The sequence below is a fragment of the Sinocyclocheilus grahami genome, unplaced genomic scaffold (assembly GCF_001515645.1).
Source record: "Sinocyclocheilus grahami isolate Dianchi unplaced genomic scaffold, SAMN03320097.WGS_v1.1 scaffold152.1, whole genome shotgun sequence".
Lineage (NCBI taxonomy): Eukaryota > Metazoa > Chordata > Actinopteri > Cypriniformes > Cyprinidae > Sinocyclocheilus > Sinocyclocheilus grahami.
This window is the reverse complement of record NW_015505331.1, coordinates 385,615-413,498: the sequence shown is the minus strand read 5'-3', so window position 1 is coordinate 413,498 and position 27,884 is coordinate 385,615. Positions and strand designations below refer to the sequence as shown.

At 40.3% G+C, this 27,884-nt stretch overlaps 1 protein-coding gene across 3 annotated transcripts; it reads left to right on the top strand.

Moving 5' to 3' along the window:
• On the top strand, positions 1 to 26,622 carry LOC107592391 (globoside alpha-1,3-N-acetylgalactosaminyltransferase 1-like). 3 transcript variants are annotated; one of them, XM_016281892.1, is made up of 6 exons: positions 1 to 66; positions 1,172 to 1,286; positions 12,356 to 12,391; positions 24,606 to 24,629; positions 25,190 to 25,324; positions 25,753 to 26,622. In XM_016281892.1, exons 2-6 carry the CDS (start codon positions 1,222 to 1,224, stop codon positions 26,441 to 26,443), a joined length of 951 nt encoding a protein of 316 aa, XP_016137378.1. In that variant the 5' UTR covers positions 1 to 66; positions 1,172 to 1,221; the 3' UTR covers positions 26,444 to 26,622. The 3 variants fall into 3 exon arrangements, with proteins under 3 accessions (XP_016137378.1, XP_016137376.1, XP_016137377.1); XM_016281890.1 differs by lacking the exon at positions 1 to 66 and adding an exon at positions 193 to 258; XM_016281891.1 differs by lacking the exon at positions 1 to 66 and adding an exon at positions 449 to 512.
• The last annotated feature ends 1,262 nt before the right edge of the window (positions 26,623 to 27,884 follow it).

Here is a 27,884-nt window from a genome sequence, read left to right as displayed (position 1 = left end):
CTTTATCAAATTTATAAATAACAGCTAATGCCACACAGAGACATTTTTAAAGGAGTCATAAAATGGGTAACAACAGTTTTCTTATTTTGGCTTATTTTAACGGTCATTTTCAGAACTTCCCAGTCCAAAAAGATCACGCATTTACTACAACTGCGAAAACGTCTCGTTATAAAATCAGTTCTATCTAGAAATCAGGACGTTGTTCTCATTTGCATGGTCCCGCACACCTCATCGTCGTGGTCAGAGAGATCGGTTCAGGTAGGAAAGTTGCAGGCTGGTGGCTGCCATTGTATAAACACGAAAAGATCAAAATGTCACATAGTTCCTCACAGTTTGTTGTAGGAAAAAACATACATGTCAGTATAGCTTTTCGACGGATCCCAACGATAGGAGTACGTGGCTAAAGTGGATTTTTAACGATGTGATGTGATTAATTATACAGGGACGTAGGCTATAGGCCCTTTCTTTGTCACAAATGCGTTTGTTGCTGTTTTGCATGAAGATATTGAAAGGTAAACTTTACATTGTTCCTTGTAACATCACGAAATGCACCTTTTATTGAAACTATAATTAAATTAACCCCCAACAAAACGGCTCAAAACTAGAACCCCATTCAAAACAAATCCTCTTTAACTATCACTAATATTGAATGTGTTTATTTTTTTTAGCAGCAGAGATACAACTCATCTTGTCATGCGTGGCTGTGGGAAATAAAAATGATCTAAAATTATTGCAAACTGAACAGTCTTTTACACCTAGTTATTCATTTCATCCAATACTCTTTTGTTGATTTTCACAGTATACTGAGATCTACAGTATTTTTTTAGAATGAATTAGATTTTCATTGATGTTTACCTGTGTTTGAACATGAGGGTGGGTCCCTCAAACAAAAGGTTTTTCAAAGTCAAAGAACCAGTTCTTTATGTATTGTGTTATATTTCAGCACCTGCTCCATACTCAATGCAGAAATTCTTTTTGAAAGCAGGTTAAGCTCCACTGGTGTGCTGAAGGATACGGATTACCTTTAGATGTTGTGTGGTTATGGTTGTAGTTGTTGATTTGGTCTTAATGTAAAGTCCCACCCTTGCCAGGCTGTATTTGACATTCAAATCTCTCCTGCAGCATGACAGCACACTGTTTCATGCCCAATATTTTCGCTCTCATTTTCCAGTTCAGTCCATTGAGTGAATACGGACACAAGACCCAGCTGATACAACAATAATGCGACTCCGTCAGAGAGTTCATTTCTTCTTTCTTGGGATGTGTGTTGGCTTGTCACTGAGTGGGTATGTATAAATTATATTTAAAATATGTAGCTGATTTACTCACACTTTTGGCATTTGAATGTTAAATGAATTACAGTATTAGTTGTGAATCTGTTTATGCCTTGTAATTTTCATATATGCTCCCTGGTCACTTTATTAGGTTACCGCAAATATAATCAGCCTATCACATGGCTGCGACTCAGTGTATGTAGGCATGCAGTGTTGGGAAAGTTGCTTTTAAAATTTATTTCACTTCAGATTACAAAATACATGCTTTAAAACAGGGTTGGGCATTTCCAGTCCTGCAGAGTTTAATTTCATCCTTAATCTAAGGCTGGCCGCACACTACAGGATTTTAAGGCCGATTTTAAGGGGGGAGGGGGGGATTAAGGCCGGCTTGTCGCAAGCAATTTTTTTTTTGTCCAAAACATCCTCTATTGTGTGGTGCCATTACGATTATTTAACTGCTCCCGATCGAGATGGAGTGTCGCTGAACTCAATTCGTAAATATCAAACAAGTTTGATATTTACGACTCTTGATCTGGCTGCCTCTGACGTAATACCCGCGATAGCCAATGAGAGTGAGCAAGCGTCACCTACCGGATGTTGCGTGCTTCTATAGCTGAAACTTGTTAGCCACAAACATGCCATGAAAGCAAAGAACATCACCCATATTCTTTTCTATACTTTGTTTTTCACTGTGAAACAGAATGCGCGCCAGGAGAGCCAGCTGACAACTGTTGATTGTATTCTATTTGTTTTTCTTCTCTAGTCTCGTTTGATCTCGCGAGTCTCCATGAGATCACGTGTCACTGTGAAAATCGTTCCTACAATTGACAAGTGTGTGGTCTCACAGTCTGGTCTAATTGTCTAATGTGTGCGTTCAGAGGATTATAAGGCTAAAAATTGGTTGAACTGTCTTCATGTCTGTGGTCTCCCATGGTTTTAAAATCGTTTAAGATTTGAAAATCGTCTAGTGTGCGGCCAGCCTAACATAGTTGATTAATCTAACCACAGTATTCAGAATTACTTGAAAATTGCAGGCAGCTGTGTTTGATTAGAGATGGAGTTAAACTCTGCAGGACAGTGGACCTCCAGGACCAAGTTTGGACACGCCTGATTTAAGTACTATAGAATACTTAAGGTATGTAATACAAAGGGAAATATTAACTTGGATGTCTTGTTTTTATGTTAACCACCTCTAAAAAATTTACATCCACCAAACATAGGACTTGGTTTTCCTCTGCATTTTATTTTCATCAGTTTTCCACAGCATTTGTTGAAAAAATAATTCAGACAGTCCTTTTTAAAACATTTAATGTACAAATCAAAACAAATTTAATAAAGTGCTTGCCATTCTCAATTTTCCCTCAAATGTCATAAAAATGTAAAAAAAAAAAAAATTATTTAAACACATGAACACTAAAAATGGATATTAAATTTTTTTACCTGCATGTTAACGGGACCATTAAGCAACATTGACCGTAAACTGTAAACATATTGTTAAATTATTGAGAGATATTTCAAGTAAATATCGTTTTGGTATGTATGTATATATGTGTGTACATATATGTAGATATACACACACACAAAAGACACTTTTATTTGTGAAGTAGCTTGCATGTGCTGCAAGCACACAGTTTGCCTTATTTGCCTTGCCTTAGTAATTTGGCTGCTAGTTAAACTTACAAATTCTAAAGACATCACAATGTCTTCAAAGAACACTATGTTGACATAAAAGGTAATAAAAATAAAAAGGGAGAAAAATGATACAGAGACAAAAAGATTATTCGAGTCTGAGAAGTAACTTTGTTACTTTCCCAAAATGCAGACAGTGGTCGTTATGGTGATGTTTTGTTTGTAGATCAGTATGTAGTTAGTTTCCATCCCAAACAATGTAAAGAATTTAATATTAACTTCTTGTTTTTGAATTGTATAAAATAAGTATCACATTTGCAGTCATGCTGATTTTTGGGAAACAGCACTCTTCTTCCTTTCTGATGTTGCCTAACTATACCGTTAGTTAGTGTAAAAACACTAAGTGATCAGCTTACCTAGCTTCTTAGAGAACAATTTGCATTAAATACTTAGAAACGCATCTAGGGGACATAGTTGGATAACTTAAATAGACATATATGTTGAATATGCATTATGATTGGATGAGATCAAAGCATCTGCATTTGAAGGTATAAATGTTGCGTTGGGGCTGTTTCTTCTTAGTCGCACTCTGCAGTCAACTTGAATGACTGTATGACTGTTGAACTTTTCTTGCAAGAAAATAAATATTCAAAAGACTTTTGTCTCATACCTTTATTGAAATAGAAAATTGCCACGACAGCATGGCTTTCCGATTTCCCCTGCATTTTTGTTAGTCCTGACAAGCTTGTGCAAGTTACAAATTGAATAGACATGGGTCAACACGATCTGCTGAAGTACAAACTGAGCATCAGAATGTGAAAGAAAGGTGATTTAATTGACTTTGAATGTGACATGGTTGTTAGTCCCAGTTGGGCTGAGGCCTGTTTCATAAAGTGCGCTAAGAAAAGTGGATTTAAATCCAAAACCTGACTTGAAATAACCTAACAAATCAATCGGAGCTAAAATGGTTCCATAAATGACCATTTAAGTTCATGCAAACTCACTAATTTGTCCCAATTCAATGAGTCAAGATAATTTGATGTGCACTATTCTTAAGCAGCCCTTAATGTAGATCATGGATCAAATCAATCCACCATAATAATAATAATTATACATTTTATTTGTAATGCGCCTTTCTTAATACTCAAAGCGCTACAACATATACAAACAAAATAACAAGTCAACCAAAACTACAAATATCAAAAATAAAATCATAGTAATAGTCATAAATTAAAAGCTTCAGTTAAAAGGTACGTCTTCAAAAGTTTCTTAAAAAACTTAAAAGTGCCATAGAATGCATTGATACAATATTTTAAATTGTTCTCTGATGTCCCCAGAGTGTGTATGTGAAGTTTTATCTCAAAATACCCCACAGATCATTTTTTATAGCTTGTTGAAATTGCCACTTTTAGGGTATGAGCCAAAACGCGCAGTTTTTTGTGTTTGTCCCCTTTAAATGAAAATGAGCTGGTGCTCCCGCCTCCCTTTTCAGAAGAGTGCAGAGCTTCAAGAGCGCATGCTCGCAGGCATACCTTAGTGTTACGTAGTACGTAGTGTTACAGTTTAACTGGTGGTGACCGTGTTACTGATCCTCACATTGCTTCCAAATGCAATTTTTAACTACCACATTCCTATTTACGATCATTCTAGTAGCACGTGAAGACAGCATTAGTGAAAACGGGCAGAGACAATGGTAGCTTTAGCAACATTAGCCTTACAGAGAGCCAAGAAGCTCTTTTGGAAAACAAAATATGAGGCGTTATGCTTACTTTGTATGGACGCTTGCGCACGAAGCGTTGGTATCGATCCCTCTTTCAGAAGCAATCTTTGCACAACTCCAGCGCTGAACTGACCCTCGTTTGTGAGGCAGTCTGGCATAAAATGTTAGCACAAACGTATAGGACTTTTCCGTTTTTTTCCCCGGGACATTTCCTTCGAAAATGAAATTTAACCACTGTGTCCTCAGTGGTCTATGGAGACTCCTATGTTCGTTGGTGCATCCCAACACAGAACACTTTTAATGGCTCTTTGGCTCTGACAGTGTTCCTTCAGCAGCTACAGCAAGAAAACAGTAATGGCGAACCACTGCTTCTCACTCAGGGCTGTGTATATATGCTAATAGGGCAGAGAGTGTCACAAATGGGTGGGACTTTCCCCGAGTATGATGTCATAGTAGTGAGAAATCTGGAACTGCTAGTGTGGAGAGACTGTTTATGATTTATTGGGATTATAAAACAATGAGTGGGTGGATTTTTACCATTATAGGCTGGTTGTTTTCACACACTGCATGTTTTCACACAACTATGTTCAAACACCTTATAAAAGTGATTTTTGCGTTTTATGGCACCTTTAAAAAACCGATCATAAAAAACATATTTGTGCTGTTTAATGCATTTAAGACATTGTGTTTTCCTCAGTGCATACAGTAACTGACATGTCACAGGTACATGTATATTCTCCATCTTTAACACACACCATGCTGGCTTCATCTGGCCAAAGGAGAAGTGGCCCTCAAACTGAGCCTGGTTTCTCTCAAGGTTTTTTTCTCCATTTCTGTCACAGATGGAGTTTTGGTTCCTTGCCACTGTCACCTTTGGCTTGCTTAGTTGGGGACCCTTAATTTCTGGCAATATTGTCGACTTGATTGCACAGACACTATTTGAAGAGAACTAAACTGAGCTGGACAATGACATCACTGAATCAATGATGAACTGACTTTAACTGAAAAACGGACTGTTTATTGTCCTCTTGCATTATCAACAAACTTTTTTCCTCTTTAAAGCTGCTTTAACACAATCTGTTTTGTATAAAGCGCTATATACATAAAGGTGACTTGACTCCATCTGAAAATGCTGGAATGCATATCTATTTTGCTGTCAAGAGTGGGTGAGGCTTATGCGCATGCATGCTAAACAGATGGATATTTTTATGATAGCAGTAACTGTAAAGGAACTATTGTAATGGGAAATTCAAATGTAAGCTAATTCAGTCCTAATTACTAAGATCAAATAAGTTGATGTGTGTTCCTCTTACCAGTTAAAATGTAGTCTGTTTTTGTTTATATACTTTCATTTATATTTGAGTGATTTTAACTTTTAATTTAGTTATTTTAGCTGTCAAAAAAAAAAACAAAGGCTGCATGGCTAGAAACTGTTGATCAACTGAATGTGCAAGTAGCAACCATGTTTAAATGTTTTCATACATCTTAAAACAATGTCATTAAATCTTGGGCACAATACATTAAATATAGTCCGTTGCAGCCTATATTTGTATTTATTTGATCTGTTATTTAAGTTGCATTTTCGATATACTTGTATTTTTGGACTGATAGTGGTTGAAGGCAAATAATTGTATGTGAGAGAGTCAGTGGTAATATCATTACGTTCCTATTGGTCTGTGTTAGAGGAACTCAGGCTTAGCCTGACAGTTAGCCTGCCCCGGACCAGGGGTGCGTTTCCCAAAAACAACTATGGTCACAAGTTCTGTCGTTACCAATAGAGTTCAGTGGAACTTACCACCAGTGTTGGAGATAACGCATTACAAGTAACGCGAGTTACGTAATCAGATTTTCTTTCAAGTAACTAGTAAAGTAACGCATTACTTTTTAATTTACAAGAAAATATCTGAGTTACTTTTTCAAAAAAGTTACTTTGTTTTCCCATGTATTGACTGACAGCTCTCCTGTCCTCATATTGGGAGAAATTGGAAGCACAGAGGCGTTGTGTGCGCTGTGTGAACATGTAGTTTCTGGATAAACGTGAATGTGCATTAATTCATCCCACTCGCAAAAACAGATTTAGTATTCATCAAAATGAATTAAAAAAGTGAAAGTGATGTGAGGCCAAGTATGGTGACCCATACTCGGAATTAGTGCTCTGCATTTATCCCATCCAAAGTGCACACACACCGTGAACACACACCCAGAGCAGTGGGCAGCCATTTTTGCTGCGGCACCCGGGGAGCAGTTGGGGGTTTGGTGCCTTGCTCAAGGGCACCTCAGTCGTGGTATTGAAGGTGGGAGAGAGCGCTGTAAATTCACTCCCCCCACCCACAATCCCTGCCGGTACGAGACTCAAACCCACAACCTTGGGGTTACGAGTCCGACTCTCTAACCATTAGGCCACGTTCTAAAGGCAAAAGGGGGTCCAAGTCCATACTAGCAAGGTGTACCTAATAAAGTGGCTGGTTAGTTTGTATGTACCATAAGAAGCAGCATAGCGTTGTCTGTTTGTCAGTTTTCTGTTAACACAGTTTGACCCTTAAAACAGTTTGACACCTTTTAAGAAAAACTCATTTAAAGCTTTATTTTTTATTTTTTTTAATACAAGATAGCTTGATAGTTATTGGTTGACTGCACACGGAAAATGCATTTTGTATAGACTAAGTACATAGTGGTTTAACCTTTAAATTCTCACAAAACCAAAAAGCAGTTTGGTATGTTTAAACAGCATCCATTAATGCAGGTGTCAGATGACAGAAACTATTATTCTCAAAAATATAAATGATCATACAGACAACCAGTGAGGCTGTCTCTCTTATCTCCAATGAACCTGTGAAGACTGTCTGAATGTTGATCTGCTCATCAAAAGTTGCTGATGGACTATTTGAAAGGACAATAACATACAGTGGAGATCAAAATTAGAGAACAACCTACAATTTCCTACATTTCAAGGTCACTGCTTAGTCCTATTTGAACTTAACCTAATAGGAGTAGACGGGCAGTTTTTAAGCATATTTCATAAATTAATTGTATTCTGAAGCACAGTATAAAAAACTTAAATGAGATATTTGAAAAAGAACTCCGATCGAAATTAGAGAACACTTACAGGTACCGCCAAGTTATTGGTGTTAGTCTTGCACCTGGTGCTAATTTCATTAATTATATGACAACCCCTATTTAACTGGCAGCTTTACTCTAATTTTTACTGAGAATGCAAGATGGAGGGCCGCTCTAAGGTGACTGAAACCCTGCAACAGCAGGTTGTTCAGATGAAGGCCAAAGGGATGACCCTTTCAGCCACTGCAAGAGAAGTTGGCCATTCTAAATCTGGTTTCTTGAATATTGCAGCTTTATAATGATACAAATTCATTCAAGTCCCCCAAAAAGGTTGGTCGTCCACATAAGACAAATGCATGAGAGGAGAGGATAATGCGGAGACTCTCAATGTGGAATTGGTTCAACACTGCAGCTGGAATTGCTCGCCAATTCAGCGCTGAACAGGGTAAGGATCTGTCTTGTGACGTTTAAGAGAAGTTGGACTGAAAGCTAGGGATGTAACGATGCACCGTGAGCCGGTTGAAAAACGATACAAATATGTGACTATTCAAATCGGTTGAGATATTAAACAAATCGCGATACAGTTGGGGGTAGGACTTTATATGAATGTATCTCTGAGGGGAACTGACTGTCTTTAAAAAAGTTTAGATGATATTTTCTTTTCATCTTGGCTCTGTATTAATGCATATTAAAGCAGTGCTGTGCTGCTTTGTTTACAGCCGTAACCAAGGAACCACGGTATCACTGCTGTTCCATAACAAAGACTATAGAATTCCCAAGACGTGCCACTCGTTTAGTTTTGAATGGGGAAAAATGCAACGCTCCGTATGGCCGCTCTATCGAACGAAGTCCCACCTTCTAAGTAAAAGAGTCAATCATTAAACGGTAAAGTCAGAGCGTCACTGCAGCTGCTGTTAGAAGTCCCGGTTGCTATAGAAAAAATCAGCGTTCTGAGACATGCGCTCAGGACTGCGCATGCGCACTGGCTGGTCTAGCCTGAAAAATAAGCTTTTTTTAACGCTATTTGAGCAAAAGAAAACATTTTTAGACCGTTGCCAGATTTCATTGGTGATTTCATATATGTGTAATTTCAAACAAGTGTGTAAAGAAGTCAGTGAAAGGTGGAGGAGGAAGTGTCATGGTTTGGTGGATGTTTTTTGCAGCAGGAGTTGGGCCTCTTATACAGACACATGGCAGGGTGAATGCATATGTTTATCAGAACCTCCTTCAGCAACATACGGTTCCTTCCCTTCAAGCATCTCCCAATCAGCCTGCAATTCTCATGCAAGACAATGCCCCTGTCGCACTTCAAAACGGGTAAAGCAGTTCCTTGAAGCTAAGAACATTGAAATAATGAAATGGCCAGCCCAGAGTCCTGATCAAAACCCAATTGAAAATCACTGGAAAATCCTTGTAGACAATGTTATGGCTACGAAACCCACCACAGTTACCGAACTATGAAGAAAAGTGGACCAAGAAAAGAGCTGTGTGAGAAACTAGTGATGTCCTCTACACTTCCTACTAATTTCTGACAGCTGTAACGCTCCAAAATTTTGTTGTAATCTTCTGTAACTGTAACTTTAGTGTTACAGTGGTTACTGTTCTTTAATTTGATGACTGTGTTTTCCACAAAATAATGTTTTTTTTGTGGAAATTCTCTGGTTATTTTGTAAAACATGTTAGTAGATCAATGGTATATACCCACAGCTAATCGCCACTGTAGGTTTGTTCAATGAAAAAAAAAAAATCCTGGATGTACACAAATAACACAATAAAGCCTTCTTGTTGCCTAGTGTTAGCCTAATGTTGGGTTGAGCTGTTTTTCATGCCCATTGCCGTGTGTGTGTGTGTGTGTGTATATACACCGTGTAGTGTGTGTGTGTGTGTATATATATATATATATGCACCCTTAAAGGGTTAGTTCACCCAAAAATTAAAATTAGCCTGTGTTTTACTCACCCTCGAAGCATCCTAAGTGTATATGACTTTCTTCTTTCAGACAAATCCAGTCTGAGTTATATTAAAAATTGTCCTGGCTATTCCAAGCTCTATGATTGCAGTCAGCAGGTGTTGCAGTTGAACAGTCCACAAGTCATCAAATAAAGCGTGTGCATTTATAATAAAGCGTACCTCACACGGCTCCGGGGGGGGTGAATAAAGACCTCCTGTAGTGAATCCATGTGTTTTGGTAAAAAAAAAATATCACAGTAGTAAAAGAGTCAATCATTAAACGGTAAAGTCAGAGCATCACTGCAGCTGCTGTTAGAAGTCCCGGTTGCTATAGAAAAAAATCAGCATTCTGAGACATGCGCTCAGGACTGCGCATGCGCACTGGCTGGTCTAGCCTGAAAAATAAGCTTTTTTAACGCTATTTGAGCAAAAGAAACAACATTTTTAGACCGTTGCCAGATTTCATTGGTGATTTCATATATGTGTAATTTCAAACAAGTGTGTAAAGAAGTCAGTGAAAGGTGGAGGAGGAAGTGTCATGGCAGGACTGCGCATGCGCACTGGCTGGTCTAGCCTGAAAAATAAGCTTTTTTTAACGCTATTTGAGCAAAAGAAAACATTTTTAGACCGTTGCCAGATTTCATTGGTGATTTCATATATGTGTAATTTCAAACAAGTGTGTAAAGAAGTCAGTGAAAGGTGGAGGAGGAAGTGTCATGGTTTGGTGGATGTTTTTTGCAGCAGGAGTTGGGCCTCTTATACAGACACATGGCAGGGTGAATGCATATGTTTATCAGAACCTCCTTCAGCAACATACGGTTCCTTCCCTTCAAGCATCTCCCAATCAGCCTGCAATTCTCATGCAAGACAATGCCCCTGTCGCACTTCAAAACGGGTAAAGCAGTTCCTTGAAGCTAAGAACATTGAAATAATGAAATGGCCAGCCCAGAGTCCTGATCAAAACCCAATTGAAAATCACTGGAAAATCCTTGTAGACAATGTTATGGCTACGAAACCCACCACAGTTACCGAACTATGAAGAAAAGTGGACCAAGAAAAGAGCTGTGTGAGAAACTAGTGATGTCCTCTACACTTCCTACTAATTTCTGACAGCTGTAACGCTCCAAAATTTTGTTGTAATCTTCTGTAACTGTAACTTTAGTGTTACAGTGGTTACTGTTCTTTAATTTGATGACTGTGTTTTCCACAAAATAATGTTTTTTTTGTGGAAATTCTCTGGTTATTTTGTAAAACATGTTAGTAGATCAATGGTATATACCCACAGCTAATCGCCACTGTAGGTTTGTTCAATGAAAAAAAAAAAATCCTGGATGTACACAAATAACACAATAAAGCCTTCTTGTTGCCTAGTGTTAGCCTAATGTTGGGTTGAGCTGTTTTTCATGCCCATTGCCGTGTGTGTGTGTGTGTGTGTATATACACCGTGTAGTGTGTGTGTGTGTGTATATATATATATATATGCACCCTTAAAGGGTTAGTTCACCCAAAAATTAAAATTAGCCTGTGTTTTACTCACCCTCGAAGCATCCTAGCATCCTATGACTTTCTTCTTTCAGACAAATCCAGTCTGAGTTATATTAAAAATTGTCCTGGCTATTCCAAGCTCTATGATTGCAGTCAGCAGGTGTTGCAGTTGAACAGTCCACAAGTCATCAAATAAAGCGTGTGCATTTATAATAAAGCGTACCTCACACGGCTCCGGGGGGGGTGAATAAAGACCTCCTGTAGTGAATCCATGTGTTTTGGTAAAAAAAAAATATCACAGTAAAACACAGGCTAATTTGCATTTTTGGGTGAACTAACCCTTTAAGGTAGTAAGATGTACTCTTATGGTACAACTATGTAGGAGTAAAGAAGGTTGTATGACAAATTTTGCAAAAAAAAATTCTGAGAGTGAATATTCATGGAATGTGGCAAGCATTTTAAAGCTTTAAAGGCACAATTTATGTGTGATATTATATAGCTAAACATTCCAAATCTAAAACATCACCACAATGTAATGGAAATTCCTGTTGAAATTAGCTAATTTATTAGCGTGCATTTATAATAAAGCGTACCTCACACGGCTCCGGGGGGGGTGAATAAAGACCTCCTGTAGTGAATCCATGTGTTTTGGTAAAAAAAAATATCACAGTAAAACACAGGCTAATTTGCATTTTTGGGTGAACTAACCCTTTAAGGTAGTAAGATGTACTCTTATGGTACAACTATGTAGGAGTAAAGAAGGTTGTATGACAAATTTTGCAAAAAAAAATTCTGAGAGTGAATATTCATGGAATGTGGCAAGCATTTTAAAGCTTTAAAGGCACAATTTATGTGTGATATTATATAGCTAAACATTCCAAATCTAAAACATCACCACAATGTAATGGAAATTCCTGTTGAAATTAGCTAATTTATTAGCTGAACCAGCCTGAAACATAATTTATAATAATTTTGTTGTCAGATTTAATGACTATAGTGATATGTTATTGAAACAGTTATATAGATTTCCTTTTTTCCCATTCAAAAAGATAGGCTGACCAACTTTCTTGCATGAGGTTGACAAACAGCATTTTCAGCGCCTTCCTCAGACCATTTGTTGACCAGGAAAAATACCTAAAATTACTTAACCTACTTTTAACTTAAACACTGAAAAAAGTGTGTGAGCCTTGACACATTTTCAAAAGATCTCCGTTTAGGATTATCATGTCTTCCCTCGCAGGCTCATTTACTGGGGATTCAACTCCATTTGGTTTGGGTGAGTAGTCTATATTCATGCAAATTCACACGGACATGAAACATTCAGTTTCAGTCTGATTTAAACCATTTTTAACTGACAAAAAAAATAAACTTATTTTCTGTCTTTTAACTGGCTAAGAAATCAAACAATAACAATCAAACACTGCTGGACAATAACCAATAATTTGTATTTTATATATATATATATATATATAGTTATATATTGTTATTATTATTTTGTTTTTCCAATTTTATGATTGATTTATATGCTACAAACACTTTTTCCATTTTTATCACAGAATAAGCCAGAAAATATATTTTATAATTTCTGTACTGTCACGGCATCATTCATATATTTAATTTATTACCTGGGGATGACTTGAAGAGCACACATAAACAATATATTGTCATACTTCATCAGTTCAAAGATTTCTGCCAAGTTCACACTACAGGATTTTAAGCCCGATTTAAGCCCAATTTGCAAGTCAATGAGCTTGCCGACAAGTCGGGCTGTGATCAGGGGAAAGTCGGCGGGTGATCAGTGCTCGGCAATCTTTGTGTGAGCTACTCAATGCAAATGTCTAGAATGCTAAATACCTGGACCGGTCTGCCGACTCGACATCACGTGGTGTCAGGTCTCACAACGAGCTACAGCCAATGAGAGAGCAAGGCATGGGTTAAGGTCAGCGGAAGAAAAACAGAAGCAGCAACACGGCTTTAAGAAAAGTTTAGACACGAAATGGAGCGAAATTTTTCAAAACACATCATCACGCAAAACAGCTTGCAGCACTAATTTCTTCCCAACATCCATTTTCAAATAACTCCCGTTCCACTTCTCGCGTATGTTTTTGTGACAAAATGTGGTTTGGGGACCGTGTAGAGTCATTGGGTGACAGAGTTGTCGGCTCGTGTAGTGTGTGACCCCCTGTTGTGGATCATTTACGTAGTGTCGCGTAGTGTAAACACCACAACAACTTCAAGACCGACAGCAAGACATGTAGTCTGAACAGCACAGCGATCTGCAGACGTTTAAAGTCGTGTAGTGTGAACTTGGTTTTAGCTACAGCGATCGCTGGATGCTTTTGCCCATATTAGGGTTCAGTGGTTCCAGTTGATAGAAAGGCAACAGTAGGCCTAACTCAAATAACCACTTGTTACAACTGAGGTATGCAGAAGAGCAACTCTGAATGCACAGCAGCAGTAGAAAACGTCTCCGGTTACTATCGTAACCTTGGTTCCCTGAGAACGGGAACGAGACATCATGGAGGTTTCTCCTCTATGGGAACTCCTTCCCTTCCAACCTTTCCTGAAGTCCTATTGGCTCACGCCAATCCAGTTGACTGGCCAATTGTTGTGAAGTATGCAAATACTAATGAGCTCGAGAGGCAATATAAAATGCGGTGCAAGTGACAATTACGTCAGAATCTGATACTGAACTCCGCTTAGATGGTCGAGCAGCAAACACGGCGACTTCCGCAATGTCTCATTCCTGCTCTCAGGAAACCGAGGTTATGATAGTAACCGGAGATGTTTCCTTTCGAGTTTCCACGAGACATCACGGAGGTTTCTCCGCTATGGGAACGATATCCAATCCTGCCGTGAGAGAGGCTACGAGCAGCAAATCTTGTTTTTTCTCAGTAAAACACATTTTGTCTTCAAATATTTTCATATTGCATATTTTTCGATTTTTAATTTTTGTTTTGAAAGTATGGTCAAAACTGGTCAAATGTACCAATCACATTTAAAAAATATATACACTTTTTGATATACCATTAAAAAAAAAAAACAGGTAGCCCATCTGAATTAGGACATTTAGGCTTTCCATCTAATAGTAGCCTACCAAAATCTTATTAACAGTAGAAGTTAAATCTTACTGTAGTCTTCAAATCTGGGTACTGTCTTGCGTTTTAAAATCACAAAGAGAGTTTGGTCCCATCAGGCTAACGTGACAGTCATGACTCATGCAGCTGTAAGGTTTTCTTTTTCTTTTGTTTTTACTCGCGATCTGTACAACACGCATTACATTACGTATTTCATGGCACACTTGTTTTATGCGTATTTGGCGCCACCTATTGTTGTGGGTGTATTATTGACATGTCAAAGTCTAGGCCCTGAATATAAGACGACCGCGTTTTTTCAGATGTATTTCCAAGAAAAAAACATTGTCTTATATTCGGGTCAATACGGTAATTCCCATAACCAATACCAATGCTTGTTAGGCGGGCTCTCAGCTGATAGGTGGAGATAAGCCAATGAGCCTCTAAATCCAAGGTATACTAAATTTGCATATCTGGCCCATAATAACATAAGCTGCGCTGAGAACAGGGCAGAAGCAATAACAGTACTGAAAGGGGCTGCTCAGAGATAACTATGTTTACGCAGCATAACACATAACATGATAATGGTAGCACAAAGTGAATCAGACATGAATAACAGAAAGCTGCACTGAGTAGAGTGAAGACAACAACAACAATAGCATAGAGTGCTGCACAGAGTAATTACTGTGCAAGGCAGCATAACACACATGAATAGAGGTAGCATAAACGTGAATCAGTCACTCACCGACAGCACTTGGGAGGCTAAGGACTGAACGTCCAGGAGGAGGTGATAGCCCTTGTTGAGCAGGCCCTAATGTGCAAAGGGCATTCCAAACCTGGGCTCGAATAAGCAGCTGTGATAGCGTCCACAATCCAGTGGGAAAATCTCTGTTTTCACACAACCACCGTAGCACACGAAAAGCTGGTCAGATTGTCGAAAGCTGGCCAAACGGTCAATGTAAATCCTCAAAGCCCTGACGGGGCACACCGAAGGCTCTCAGCTGATAGGTGGAGATAAGCCAATGAGCCTCTAAATCCAAGGTATACTAAATTTGCATATCTGGCCCATAATAACATAAGCTGCGCTGAGAACAGGGCAGAAGCAATAACAGTACTGAAAGGGGCTGCTCAGAGATAACTATGTTTACGCAGCATAACACATAACATGATAATGGTAGCACAAAGTGAATCAGACATGAATAACAGAAAGCTGCACTGAGTAGAGTGAAGACAACAACAACAACAATAGCATAGAGTGCTGCACAGAGTAATTACTGTGCAAGGCAGCATAACACACATGAATAGAGGTAGCATAAACGTGAATCAGTCACTCACCGACAGCACTTGGGAGGCTAAGGACTGAACGTCCAGGAGGAGGTGATAGCCCTTGTTGAGCAGGCCCTAATGTGCAAAGGGCATTCCAAACCTGGGCTCGAATAAGCAGCTGTGATAGCGTCCACAATCCAGTGGGAAAATCTCTGTTTTCACACAACCACCGTAGCACACGAAAAGCTGGTCAGATTGTCGAAAGCTGGCCAAACGGTCAATGTAAATCCTCAAAGCCCTGACGGGGCACACCGAAGTCTGAGCGTCTGCATCAAGCGAGGTCGATGACTCAGAAGACAGGGCAGACAGCGAAACGGTCAGCGCTCTGAAGGGGGTAGATCGTGGGGCCCTAATGTGCAAAGGGCATTCCAAACCTGGGCTCGAATAAGCAGCTGTGATAGCGTCCACAATCCAGTGGGAAAATCTCTGTTTTCACACAACCACCATAGCACACGAAAAGCTGGTCAGATTGTCGAAAGCTGGCCAAACGGTCAATGTAAATCCTCAAAGCCCTGACGGGGCACACCGAAGTCTGAGCGTCTGCATCAAGCGAGGTCGATGACTCAGAAGACAGGGCAGACAGCGAAACGGTCAGCGCTCTGAAGGGGGTAGATCGTGATTTAGGCATGTAGCCCGGTCTCTGCCGGAGAGTGACGCTGCAGTCACCGGGTCTGAAGTGAATACAGTCGCTGTCCACAGAAAATGCATGTAAATCCCCTATGCACTTAGTCGAAGCGAGGGCAACAAGAAGTGCAGATTTGAGAGATAGCTCATTCATATCAACGGATGCTAAAGGCTCGAATGGTGGCTGTGAAAGAGCTCTTAACACCACCAAGAAAACTCACCACCAGCGCGTGCCTACCAATCGATTGCCCGCCCAGCGGGGAACGAAACGAGCCACATAGACTTTTAGTGTTGATGGTAGCCATCCACTATCCAGTCTGCACTGTAGAAAACGCAAAACATTCGACACGGAGCAAGCAGCCAGGTCGATATGAACATCACGGCACCAATTCACAAACAATCCCCATTTTAGAGCATACAAACGCCTCGTGGAGGGCGCTCATGTGAATGCAGGGCGCTCAGCTCCTCTGGTATCCTTGAAGCAGCCACGCATGAAGGCTCCATAACCCCGGGTTCGGGTGCCACACCAAGCCACTCGCTTGTGACAGCAGATCCTTCCTGATGGGGATTGGCCAGGGCGGTGCCACCAGCAGCTCCACCAGGTCCAGGAACCAAGGCTGGTTCGTCCAGTTTGGGGCGATGAGTATCACCGAAGCCTCCTCCTCTCTGATCTTGCATAACACCAGTGGCAATATCTTGATCGGAGGAAACGCATACAGCCTGGTTGCTGGCCAGTGTGATGTCAGAGCATCCCCTTCCAGCGGGGAGTGAGACAGGGAGAAGAACAGCGGGCAGTGCGTTTTCTCGCTCGTAGCGAACAGATCCACCTCCGTTCTCCCGTAGCAGGCTCAAATCATCTGAACCGACTCGGGGTGCAACCTCCACTCTCCTTGAGGAATCCCTTTCCTCGAAAGCATGTCCGCCCTGCAGTTCAGGAGACCCGGTATGTGCACTGCTCTGATGGAGAGAAAGTGACGGTCCGCCCATAACAGGACATTCGCTGCTTGCTTCTAGAGAGCCCTGGAGCATATGCCTCCTTGGTGATTTATGTACGAGACCACAGACATGTTGTCAGTGCGAATCAGTACGTGCCGCTGTTCCAGCTGCGTCCAAAAATCATTTAAAGCTAAGAACACTGCCTCCAGCTCCAAGCAGTTTATGTGCCACCGGCTCTTCTGGCCAGGCCAGGTTCTGACCACAGCCCTGAAGCCGGCATGCCCATGCACACTGCTCCCCATCCACGAGTCGATGCGTCTGTCATGACCACGACGCGCGGCATCACCAAGCCCAGGGGAACCCCCCCAGCTGAAGTGATCTGGGTTGCGCCACGACCTCAGAGCTTCGATGCAGCCGCAGGAGACTGCGATGCACAAACGGCCCGAAGTCCACGCCGTCCAAAGGACTCGAGATTTCAGCCATAACTGCAGCAGATGCATGTGTAGTAAACCCAGATGACGTACCGCTGAAGCGGACGCCATGAGTCCCAGCAGCCTCTGAAAATCCTTCAAGTGAACAGAGCTGTCCAGTCTGAAATGGTGCAGGGAAGACAAAATGGCCACTGAGCCATATATCAATTCAAATATGTGACTATTCAGATCGGTTGAGATGCTAAACAAATCGCGATTCATTTAGGAGTTTATATAATTGTACAGGTGCATCTCAATAAATTAGAATGTAGTGGAAAAGTTCATTTATTTCAGTAATTCAACTCAAATTGTGAAACTCGTGTATTAAATAAATTCAATGCACACAGACTGAAGTAGTTTAAGTCTTTGGTTCTTTTAATTGTGATGATTTTGGCTCACATTTCACAAAAACCCACCAATTCACTATCTCAACAAATTAGAATACTTCATAAGACCAATAAAAAAAACATTTTTAGTGAATTGTTGGCCTTCTGGAAAGTATGTTCATTTACTGTACATGTACTCAATACTTGGTAGGGGCTCCTTTTGCTTTAATTACTGCCTCAATTCGGCGTGGCATGGAGGTGATCAGTTTGTGGCACTGCTGAGGTGGTATGGAAGCCCAGGTTTCTTTGACAGTGGCCTTCAGCTCATCTGCAACTGTGTTTTCTGAAGTCCACAGTCAACGAGTCAATGTTAATTTCGAGGCAATGTTAGAGACTGCACCGCACCATTGAAACGGGGTGGTCTGCATCTGAATTGATGGGTATACCAATAATGGACTCCACGGCATCACCAAAGAGGCCGGAGGGAGTCACAGGAGTGTTCAGCAGCACTTTACGGTCAGCATCCTTGAGGTCAACCAGGTTTAACCATAGGTGCCTCTGATGGATGACCATAAAACCCATGGCCTTACCCACGGCCTGGTCCGCTCACTGTGTCGCCGCGCGCAGATCCTTAATTGCCTCCGCAGTGAGGGCTCCGCCCGCCGCTGTCTGCAGGAGCTTCGCCTGGAAAACCTGCAGCACCGCCATGGCGTGCAACTCGGAAGCCACTTCGCCATCAGAGGCATACGCTTTATTAGCGATGTGGGCGGTGGTCCTGCACGGCTTCGAGGGAAGGCTGATGTCCCAGCCTAGGGTCTTGGCTGCTGCAGGACACAGGTGGGCAGCAACGGTCTCCTCGACAGGGGGGAGAGTGCACGTACCCGTGGGCCTCCGCCCCATCCACGTGGGAAAAGATGCCTGTGTGTCAGAGTGGATGCGTGCCAATTAGGGCGCAGACCACGTTTTCACCAGCTGCTTGTGTACGTCGGGGAAGAATGGGATCGACGCCCTCGAGTCAGCTTTCCGGGTGGACCTGAAATACCAGGAGTCAAGCTTACTCCTGGCAGACTCCTCTGGAGGACTCTAGGTAAGCTCCAACTCCTGGACAGCCTTCGACGGAACCCTCACAAGCTCCTCCTGGAGGTCTGAGGGCCCCATGCTGTCTGGTTGATCGGGCTCCGATCCCGCCCAATTCTCCCTCTCCGAGGCCGAAATGGACATAGAGTCATCCCCCGCCCTCCTCCTGGCCAAAGGACACAAACTCCGCGATGTTGGAAGGAGGGAGGAAGCAGTCCTCTGGGAAGGAAGCCGGGGAACGGGGCGACCGTTGGGGTTGGCGTAGCGGCAAGACGACACTCCTGTCACCTGGGAGAGGGAAGGCCCACCAGCGGCACGCTGGCGGCAGTATGCCTCACCCTGAATAGGCCGCCAGCCACAACGTGGCGGGTCCGGAGCATGCGGGCCAGTAGGTCCATGCAATGGGCCTCATTCTTGAAACACGTGCAGAACGCTTTTGTGTAAATCATTCGGAAAGTCGTTCTGACATAAATTTTCGGACTCATGAAAATGTTTGTATTTTGAAAATGTTAGTTGGTATGAAAGAAATTAGCACCTGCTCCCTACCATGTGTAAATGGTGCATAAAACATTCAAATGTTCTGTATTCTTTTAGACAAACTGATGACACTGCATTTTTATGAACTATGTATTAGAATCATATTTATCGAGTTCATTTGCCCTGTCTTTTTTTCGTTTTTTACTCTTTAACTTTGGGTAAAACTCAGAGCTCATCACTGTCCCTTTTTACTCAGCTGTCCAATCACAGTGGAGTAGGGGCGGGACAAACATTACATTGACCAACCATGATCATACTTGTACAACACAACAATGGATAAGTTAATATTGCTGGTTACTGCATTTTTATATTCAGTAATATTCTTCAAAATAAGATACTTGTAACATGTTACTGCCGTGAATATTCCAAATCATAGCAAACAACGTGTCACTCCAGAAAAATGCAGTGCCTCCAAAGCTCTCTCAAGTACCACCAGCTGGTCGTTTTCAGAAGAGCACCAGGCATTATGTCAGCTGGCTAAACACCTCTGGTGGACACACGTTAATTTATTCATTTATTGTTAGGCATATATGTAATGTATTTGAGTTGATGTTATAATACCTGATGGCCACTAGAGTGCACTCCCGTGTGACGTATACAGGCAAAGTAATCCTGCCAGAAGGTGTCATCAAGGTGCGTGTCAAGTTAAACAGACAAAGTGTACGCTTACCCTTGTATGTGGTTACAAGGAAGGCAGCTCCTCTATTGGGACAAGAATGGCTTCGTAGAATTCGTCTAGACTGGAGGGAGATCAAAACTGTAAGAGTAGTACATCATACTAATGAAGGGACATTGAACAGTCTCCTAAAAAGGTATGACAAAGTATTCAGAGAAGATCTAGGGACATTTATTGGGTATACAGCCACCTTAAATGTGAAACCGGGAACTCAACCGACATTTTTCCAAGCACGAGTGGTACCGTATGCCATCAAACCCAAGGTGGAGGAAGAAATTGATCGCCTGGTGCAGCAAGGTATCATCACACCTGTGCGATTCAGTGAATGGGCAACCCCATTTGTGCCTGTAATAAAAAAGGGTGGAAATGTCAGGATCTGCGGTGACTTTAAAATAACAGTGAACCCAGCTCTATGTGCAGAACATTATCCATTACCCCGAATAGAAGATTTATTTGCTTCATTGGCTGGGGGACAAAGATTTGGCAAACTAGATCTTTCACATGCCTACTTGCAAATTCCTGTGCATGAAAATTCACGTAAATACCTTACGATCACGACCCACAAAGGGATGTTTGTATACAATAGATTACCCTTTGGCATCACGTCAGCTCCATCGATATTCCAACGAGTTATGGAACAAGTGCTACAAGGGCTACCGTTTGTCCATTGTTTTTTGGACGACATCCTGGTCACAGGAAAAGACTGTGAAAAAATCATCTGTCTAATCTTGAGGTTGTGTTGAGTAGACTGGAGAAATGTGGACTTCGTGTTAAAAGAGAGAAGAGCGAGTTTTTCAAAAGTTCACTTGAGTATCTGGGACATGTGATTGATGCATCAGGGCTTCACAAGTCCACAGACAAACTGTGTGCTATCGCAGAAGCACCAGCCCCTGTTAACATTAACCAACTCCGATCCTTTCTGGGACTGGTTAATTATTATGCCAGATTTGTGCCAAACCTGGCCACGGTGATTCACCCCCTGAATGCAATGCTACACAAAGAGGCAAAATGGAATTGGTCTTCTGAGTGTGAGAAGGCGTTTTAGGATGTTAAAACTAAATTATTAACACCCAATGTACTCACACACTATAACCCAAGACTCCCAGTTCGCTTGGCTTGTGATGCTTCGCCCTATGGGGTGGGAGCTGTACTTTCACACATGATGCCGAATGGGCAAGAAAGACCTATAGCCTTTGCCTCCCGAACCAGTCATTTCACATTACTAACAGATCATCGTCCACTTACCACCATACTCCATCCTAACAAAGCAACTCCATCCATGGCTGCGGCAAGACTCCAGAGGTGGGCCCTTCTGCTGGCTGCACATAATTACACAATTCAGTATAGAAGTGCTAACAACCATGGAAATGCTGATGGTTTATCTCGATTGCCACTGCCTGCACAGCATAGCGACAGGGAAGATGCAGTGGAGGCTTACCTCATTAAAAAAATGGATGCACTTCCAGTGGGTAGCAGTGACATCAGGAAGGAAACCCGAGCAGATCCGATTCTCTGTCGTATAAAGGAGATGGTATCCACAGGATTATTCTCACCTATAAAAGACTCAGAAAATGTACTAAAACCATATCTCACGAGGAAGGAGGAACTCTCACTGATGCAGGACTGTCTGATGTGGGGACAACGAGTCATTGTTCCACCGAATCTGAGACAACGAGTTTTAGAGGATTTACACACAGGATATCCAGGTGTAGTAAAAATGAAGGCTCTAGCACGTAGCTACATTTGGTGGCCAAATATCGACTCCCAAATTGAAGAAAGATCAAAGACCAGCATCTCCTGTCAACAAAATCAAAAATCTCCATGTCTCTCATCTTTACACCCCTGGTCATGGCCAGAAGCCCCTTGGCAGCGGATTCACATCGACTTCGTGGGACCATTTGAGGGACGAATGTTTCTGGTAGTTGTTGATGCACACTCGAAATGGCCAGAAGTTTATGTGATGGATTCGACAACGTCATCCAAGACGATTCAAGTTCTGCGTGGTCTATTCAGTCGCTACGGTATACCTGAGACCCTAGTTAGCGACAATGGCCCACAATTTACTTCAGAGGAGTTTGGATATTTTCTGAAAACAAATGGTGTAAAACATGTGCGCTCGGCACCATTCCATCCGTTTCGTACAGACTTTTAAACATTCACTGAAAGCATCCAAAGAACCAATACCACTACAACAGAGATTAGACTCTTTCTTGCTACAGTACAGGAATACACCACATAGCACAACAAAAGAAATATAGCCTATTAAGTCTCTTATGCACTTATGCTATATAACTTACCAAACCTGAGAATTGAGTCCAAGGATTCCCCACCATTCCTAGATGCATAATTTGCGTAGCTGTAATTCATAGGCGGGGAATATGCTAATTGTGAATGAGCGTGCATGGCAGCATAACACACCTGAATAGAGGTAGCGAATGATTGGAATTCATTAACATACACACATTTAACTATCAAATTTGACCTTTACGAAGTATTTGTGAATCCGGAGGAGAGTTTTCAGGAAGGTCCGTTTTACGCGCAAATTACTCAGAATTTACTCCTATATTTACGAATGTTTCATGAATGAGGCCCAATGCCCGCAGTCGGACTCGTCCAACGAGTCCTCGTCTCAGTGTGGGCCAGGCCCAGGCAGGTGACGCAGTGGTCATGTAAATCTGGCGGCTCTATTGGTCAGATCTTGCAGACTGTAGCCATAATGAATTCAGCAGGTGAATTAGAAGATTCTGACGTAATTGTCGCGTGCACCGCATTTTATACTGCTTCTCGAGCTCGTTAGTGTTTGCATGCGATTTGCATACTTTTGTGACAATTGGCCAGTCAATTGGACTGGCGTGAGCCAATAGGACTTCAGGAAAGGTTGAAAGGGAAGGAGTTCCCATAGCGGAGAAACCTCCGTGATGTCTCATGAAACCTCGAAAGGGAACCACACCGGGCAGGGTCACCAGTTCTGTTAATCAAAACTAGCCCAACTGTATTTTTTCCATGGTTTTCCCCTCTGTTGGAGGCCGCTTCCATCGAAACAGCATTCTGAGGAGATTGCTTTAACCCACAGACTAAAAAAACAACCCGCGGCAACAGTGGCAGTCTGCAGTAGAAAAACCGCAGATTTGGCAACACTGACACCAGGGCAAGTTCAAGCTCAAACCGGTGCGCAACGTTTTGCTATAGTTTCCGGTTTGAACGACATGTTTCCTGGAAACGGTGTGCAACGGGGTTTGAGATACGTTTTCTCTTGTTTGGTGGGTGTGTCAAAAATGTCAGCCCAATCAGCAGCAACATGTATATAAACCAAAGAGACCGCTCGCACAATGTAATTATCATGAAAATTAATTCACAAGAGCAAGTATATTGTTTGCACATATTTATTTACATTAAAGGCAAAATAACTGAAATAATAAGAGCACAAGTATAGATCTGGAACTTCTTTAAGTGTGTCTAAATATTATTTAGTAATTGCAATGTCTTCTGGTCCACATCCTTACCTTTGGAAGGTGTGCTAGACACTGATTAATGTAACATAAAAATACTATACATATTTATATATTTTGCTATTGTATTGTGGAGTGACACTTTCATAAATGTTTCTATACTCCTCTCATTATATAATGGTAATTATTATAATAACATAGCACAACAACAGTGATCAGCAATAATGATAAGCCTAATACAATAAAAATAATTTGGTCATATAGATCATAACACAGTCTCAGACGTAAGAAGTGGATTATCTTTCACCTGAAATATTTGTCTTTTCATTCTGAAATGCGAGGCAAATGTTGGATCACATCACAATAATTAGGAACCACAGTTTCCACAAATCCCTTGTTCTCTTTTATTCTGGACGGCAAGGGCAGTGACTGTAGCCTAACATCGAGTGTATTTTGCAGTATTAAACGCGTATTTATACTGATTTCATCAGGCTCCGAAAATTCTTCAAAAAGAACACAAAGAATGGCCTTCTCAGCTGCCATAGTTGCAACTCTTGCGTCATCAGAACAGGGTGTTCAACGCACCACCGTTTCCGTTTCAAAAACATTTTGCACCGTTTTGTCAGGGCTGAACGCATCCCAGGTGCCAGCCCTGTCAGCTGAGAACAGGAAATTGAGGCTACAATTTATTAAAATGTCACAATATAATGGCTTTAGTCCGACTGAAATCATACCAGTGCAATTATTGTGTACCACAGTTATTGGTTGGACAGACAAATAACACAATTGTAGCTCAGCCTCACCCAGTATTTATACACATTGTGTGTATGCTCTGAAATACCGGTGATATGTGACATGTAATTAAGCATAATGTTATGTATACTCTGACATACAGATGAGGACTGTTGCTTGACTATGGAAACCCTGCTGTTGTAGTTTGATTACAGCTAAACATGAGTTACATAGTCCAGTCATATTTGTGTTTTGGGTTGCAGAAATCATCTAACAGGTCACCTGGGGTAAGTATTCATATAATGCATACACACATATGTATTCTCTCTTCAACATACAAGTAAGCTCATGCACACACATAATTACACTATATGGTGCTTTTAAAACTGAAGACACTGTTTAATACCCTGACATAAGATAATTGAAGAATGCAAATTCTTTAATTTTTGCAAATTGTTGAAAATATATGCTGCTTGTGGAAACTGTTTACAGTGTACACATGCTTACATAGGAACACCAATGTTTAATTGTAATCAGTGTGTGTGTGTGTGTGTGTGTGTGTGTGTGTGTGTGTGTGTGTGTGTGTGTGTGTGTGTGTGTGTGTGTTTAATACAATTATCATTAATTATCATGAATAATCACTAACTATTCCATGGTAAACCATATACCACCACATGGAATTTTTAAGGAGACTTAATTACCTTGTTTTGTTCTGTTTTGTTTTTGTTTTGCTTTGTTTTGTTCTGTTCCAATTTTTTTGTTTGTTTTGTTTATTTGTTTTTGCACAGTATACCATATACCACCACATGGGTGTGTGTGTGTGTGTGTGTGTGTGTGTTTAATACAGTCGGACAGATGTTGCTTCTGTAACACCATGGTTAGCCCCGATTGTTTGGGAGGGAACCTTTGACTCCACACTGATCGACTCTATCTACAAACAACAAAACATCACCGTAGCGACCACTCTCTTCGCTTTGGGAAAGTAACAAATTTACATACTTCTCAGACTCTCAAAATACATATTTTTCTCTTGATCATTTCTCCCCCTTTTATTTCATTATATTCTATTTATTTTATTATCTTTTATGTTAATACAGTGTTCTTGGAAGATTTTGTGATGTCCTTAGATTTAGTAAATTTAACTAACAACAAAATTACTAAGGAAAGGCAAACTGCATGCTTACTGTACATGCAAGCTACTTTACTAATAAACGTGTCTTTTGTTTATATTTTGTGTATAGCATTGATTTGAAATAGATATCTTTTGTAACAATAGTTTGTTTTTACTGTTACTTTTTACTGTCCTTGCTTAATAAAAGTATTAATTTCTTTAAAAAATTATATATGGGGTCAGTAACATACACATAAAATTGATACATTGTAATACTTGTTCCTCTCACTTTTTTCCAGATATACACGTTTTCTCAAAGATTTTCTGGAGTCAGCAGAGGAACATTACTTTGTTGGATTTCGAGTGCATTACTACTTGTTTACGGATCTACCAGAGGCAATTCCTAATGTAAAACTCGGTCAAGAACGTTATCTGACAGTAAAGAAGGTTCCAAGTTTGAACAGATGGCAGGACATTAGTATGGGCAGGATGGAAATACTGAAAAAACTAATAGAGAATGAACTGGCCAATGAGGCAGACTATATTTTTTGCCTTGACGTAGATACAAAGTTCTATGGCCGTTGGAGTGTGGAGACTTTGGGTCATTTGGTAGGTGTGATACATCCTTGGTTCTTTAATGTTCCAAGGTTCATATTTACATATGAGCACAGACGAGAGTCTCAAGCATATATTCCAGCTGGGGAAGGTGATTATTATTTTACTGGCGCTGCATTTGGCGGCTCATTGAAAGATGTACAAAATCTCACCAAAACCTGCCGAGAGCAGATGAACATTGATGCTGCAAACTCCATTGAGGCGATATGGCACGAGGAATCTCACTTGAACAAGTATTTCCTTTATAACAAACCTAGTAAACTGCTTTCACCTGAATATCTGTGGCGGGACATTAGTATGAGTGCAGGCCAAGTGAAAATAATTCGCTTCTCTCATGTAGCTAAAAACAATGCTGAAGTTCGTCCAAACTTGTAGCAATTTTGTGAAAGTTTGCATCCTGTAAATGTAAAACTTGGCTTTCCACAAGGACATTTAACTTGAAAGACATAGTTTTTGTTATGACTGACAATGTCTGAAACCTTGTTAAATGCTGATAAATCATGTGCCATAATATTTTTCAGATATATAATTCACAAGTCAATAAAGATGCCATGTGTGTGTATATGTGTGTATATATATATATATAAAATGTTCTTGTGAGCTGTGAATCAGTGATGGCCAGATGTATAAAACATCTAATAATATTTCACATGGCAAATCCTGTTTTTCTTCTCTGACTTTTTCTAGTAAAAAAAAGTTGTATCCTTAAAACAACATTAATTAACCTGAGAAGCAAATAATAATTAAGACTTGTTTTTAGACATCATGTAAAATGTGTTTTCTCTTGGTCTATTTGGAGATTTTTACTTGTTTTAAGCATTAAATTCATTCAATGTTTTGTTTATTTTGCAGTGTATAAGACCTAATCAAAACTCATAAATAGACCTAATCTATTTACCTCAAAATACTGAAAACACACACTACATTTATAATAAACCCGAACAATAACACTTGTAAAAATGTATTTCTTAAACCATAAATGTATTAAGAATGTAGCTACTGCTTTTTTAAATATGGTACAACTTTTGAAGAAATAATACTAATGATAATACATTAAATTAGAACAAAAACAGTATTCAAAAAACATTTCCAATTAATTCCAAGATGGAATTTTGACTAGTCTTCATTTAATTTTTAGATTAACTTAATCTAATTTTTATGCTGTTTCACATGTATTGTTTGCAATAGGCTAGTACATAAAAGTCAGATCAAATGGCCTGAAACTTGATCACGTATTGTTTAAGTGAAGAGTAGGCCTACATCAAACTGTAAATTCAATGAGAATATGAAAGCAGTATTGCAAAACATTGTTTGAAGTCAGTTTATAGACAGACAGACAGATAGATAGATAGATAGATAGATAGATAGATAGATAGATAGATAGATAGAATATCTTTAAACCGTAAACCTATTATGTAGAAATAAAATTAGGCTGCATTGCAAAAACGCAATGTTTAAAAATACATAATTTGAATATAATTTCACATAAACACATAATTAAACACGCAATATGAGCTTTATGTTCTATGCATTTTTAAATACATTTTCAAAATATATTTCAATATATTTAACAGTGTTTCACATATATGTGAATATATTACCTTTCTTTATAGGGTGCCTTTCCTCCACACGTAGCGTGACAGGGTCCTTCTCATAAACAGATAGATAGATAGATAGATAGATAGATAGATAGATAGATAGAATATCTTTAAACCGTAAACCTATTATGTAGAAATAAAATTAGGCTGCATTGCAAAAACGCAATGTTTAAAAATACATAATTTGAATATAATTTCACATAAACACATAATTAAAC